Genomic DNA, 2,992 nt, shown 5'->3' with positions numbered 1-2,992 from the left:
ATTCTAAGAAGTCATTTCTTCCCCTTATATTGTTTGTATAGGGTGGAGGAACCATAAGAGGAAAAAAATAAAAGAAAAGTGAGAAAAGTTGAGTTTAAAAGAGGAAAGAGATTTTTCTCTTTTTTAGGTAGAGCTAAAAAAATCTCTTGAGGCGAAGTGAGAGAGGAACTCACTTGACACTTATGGCTTTCTTTTTTTATTTTTGTTTTAAATTTTTAAAAATATTTATATAATGTAATCAAAATTTTAAAAATTTAAATTACTTTTATTTTTTATAATTATTTTAATATATTTAATTATTTTTATACTTTTTTTACTTATATAAATAAGTAAAATACTTTTTAAAGTTTTTTATTTAACTCATTTAAATATAATTTTATTTTATCTGCATCCAAATAGAGTATTTATTTTGGCCAGCCTAACCTGTGAGAAGGAATAGCCTCGTAATAAGCTAATAGCAATGCATGTGCTTAAGAAGTTTCCACCAAGTTTTCAAGATATACTTTTATTCTGTTTGTTTTAGCGTTTAGGACCGTCCAAACTCAGTTATCGGAAATGAAGAGGTATTGTGACGTGGTTTTCTCAGAGGAAAAAGAAAATTACCAACGAAAAAATAAACAAACATTTTATTAACCAATATACTAGAGTGGATATTTTTTGTCAATGGATTACGTTTTGCAAAATCCCTGCTATATACTCTATTGGGACCTTTTGGAATTTATTCAACAATGATTAGAAACCAGTAACGCAAGACAGCCCCATAGAATGCCCCCCAATGTAAATAAAAGATAAAGTTTTGCTATTTGAACATTAATATGCTATATGACAGACATTGGATATAGTTATTATAATTTTTATTCTTTTCATATACATTTACATTAAAAATCAAAACAAATCACTTTTAATTGTCTCGCTTTCAGTGATCAAAACGTTAAACTTAATTGAGAACAAATTATATTTATCAACGTGAGATTCTATTTTTGATTTTGCTAAAAAGGAATGAAGACAGAAGCATATAACTGATTGTTTCAAAACCGGAAAAACAAGCAGCAGCAATGTGCGTTCTACTCCAAGGGTGAGCTCATATAAAACAAGGCATCATTGAGCTCAAACTTTTCCATGACGGTGACAATGACAATCTCTCTCTCTCTCTGGATCGATCGATATTCACTAATCAGCACCTTCTTCCTCAATATTATTTTCTCATTTTCTCAAAGCAAAATAAAATAATTTAATTTGTGTGGTGTCCACCACCTCGTCACAGAAACTGCCTCTTGGTGCTCTCTCCTCTACCTTATCCCTTTATCCACTTGTTCGTTACTATTCGGCAAACCGATCATTAGTGTTTGCTTGTTTATTTCAATGTATCTTCGTTGGGTCACAGCTGCTCCCATCTTTATCCCTTTGCCTCTCACGAATCGCACTTACACATATTTAATTTGATCGAATCACCAACATAACACAATAATAGAGAAGAGAATATTTACACAAACGCAAACCCTTTACCGGTAATTTAAAGCAGCTAAACAAAAATTCCTTTTCCTCTTTTGGATCAAACAAAAACATATATTTTCCTGCAATAACAACAAAACAATCAATTAACTCGATCAACCATGAACCATGTCAATTTCTATGTCACTTGCCCACGAATCCACCGCCCCTTCGACGATTACTACCCACCTTGTTATGTTAATTACACCTTATCCGCCAAAACACTACACATATTCTTTTTCAATAGTACAAGTATATTTGCATCAATCAGCAAAAACCCTAGAAAATAGGTGCTTTGATTTGATAATACGATTAAATATATGTATATGAAAAACAAGAAGACGGATAAATTAAGGGTAAGGGGTGAGTTGCAAGCCCCATATATATATATATATATATAACACTATATTCATGATATCTACCTATATGTAGATAGGACTTAGGAATATTAATTGATATTAATATGAATTAATATCAATCCTGAAGGTCAAGGGAATCTTCGAGTTTTGGAAACTCGTTCAAGTCAGGTTTGAGAGTGGTGGAGGTGGTGTGGGAAGAAGCATGATGAAGAGCCGTTTCAAGAGCATCGACCCTAGCGCCAACTTGAGTAGCTTTTTCGCGTATGGAATCAGCGGACATGTTCCCTGCACCTTGCTGCACCGAATCATTGCCCTCTTGGTCTTGGAACAACAAGTCGGGGAAGTTAAGGCGCGCGGAAGGGCCTCGCAGGTAGAAAACGGCGGTGTCGTATGCGCGTGCCGCTGCAACGGGTGTCGTATAAGAACCCAACCAAATCCTTGATCTCTTGTTGGGTTCTCTTATCTCCGCAACCCACTTCCCCCACTTCCTCATCCTTATTCCTCTGTATGGTTTCATTGGTTTCTCTTGCTGTTGCTTCGATGTGGGGCTTCGGCTTCTCCTTCTTCTGCTGCTTGTGATTGTTGTTGGATTCTTCGAACAAAGATAATCTCTGTCTTCCATGATTCAACTATACCTACCTATACCTATCGATAATTAACTAATTAAACTATACTACCAGCTAGTACCTATCTTATCTTTCTTTGCAATAATTTACATGGGTTTATTATATAGATGCATAAACCTTAAAAAAATATATAACAGTTGCCAAGCTGAAGGAATAACCTAAGTGAGATTCCGTTCAAACCCAGAAAACGCTTTCCCCGAACCATGTTGCTGCTGTATCCGTTCTATTTATATGAAGATGGAATTGGTGATTGCCTACGATTTACTTCGGTATAAGAAAAATAACAAAATATAAAGGTCAATTAATTTATGCACGAAAATTTTTAATGCAAAAAATTATAAAATAAATTTAACTAATAATATAAAAAGTATACTATTATTTATTATGAAAATAATATTAATGTAAATTATTGAATTTTATATAATTAAAAATATTTATCATACATTTTAATTAACTATTTGATAGCGTAAAATCCTTTATATTTATGATGCATGAAAATTATAATCTAAAAATTTA

General features: G+C 32.9%; 1 protein-coding gene across 1 annotated transcript; it reads right to left on the bottom strand.

Annotated features, from left to right (window-relative positions):
* Positions 1-325: 325 nt before the first annotated feature.
* LOC113846712 (ethylene-responsive transcription factor RAP2-1-like) lies at positions 326-2,726 on the bottom strand. The gene has a single exon (XM_027475274.1). It carries the CDS (start codon positions 2,470-2,472, stop codon positions 1,966-1,968), a length of 507 nt encoding a protein of 168 aa, XP_027331075.1. The 5' UTR covers positions 2,473-2,726; the 3' UTR covers positions 326-1,965.
* Positions 2,727-2,992: the final 266 nt, after the last annotated feature.

This window comes from Abrus precatorius, unplaced genomic scaffold (genome assembly GCF_003935025.1).
Source record: "Abrus precatorius isolate BTA unplaced genomic scaffold, Abrus_2018 Scaffold8, whole genome shotgun sequence".
Classification (NCBI taxonomy): domain Eukaryota; kingdom Viridiplantae; phylum Streptophyta; class Magnoliopsida; order Fabales; family Fabaceae; genus Abrus; species Abrus precatorius.
The sequence above is the reverse complement of the archived record's forward strand: the minus strand, read 5'-3'. Positions and strand labels throughout refer to the sequence as shown.

Coding starts and splice junctions, on each gene's coding strand:
- LOC113846712 (XM_027475274.1), bottom strand. CDS start 2,472: ATGGAAGACAGAGATTATCTTTGTTCGAAGAATCCAACAACAATCACA.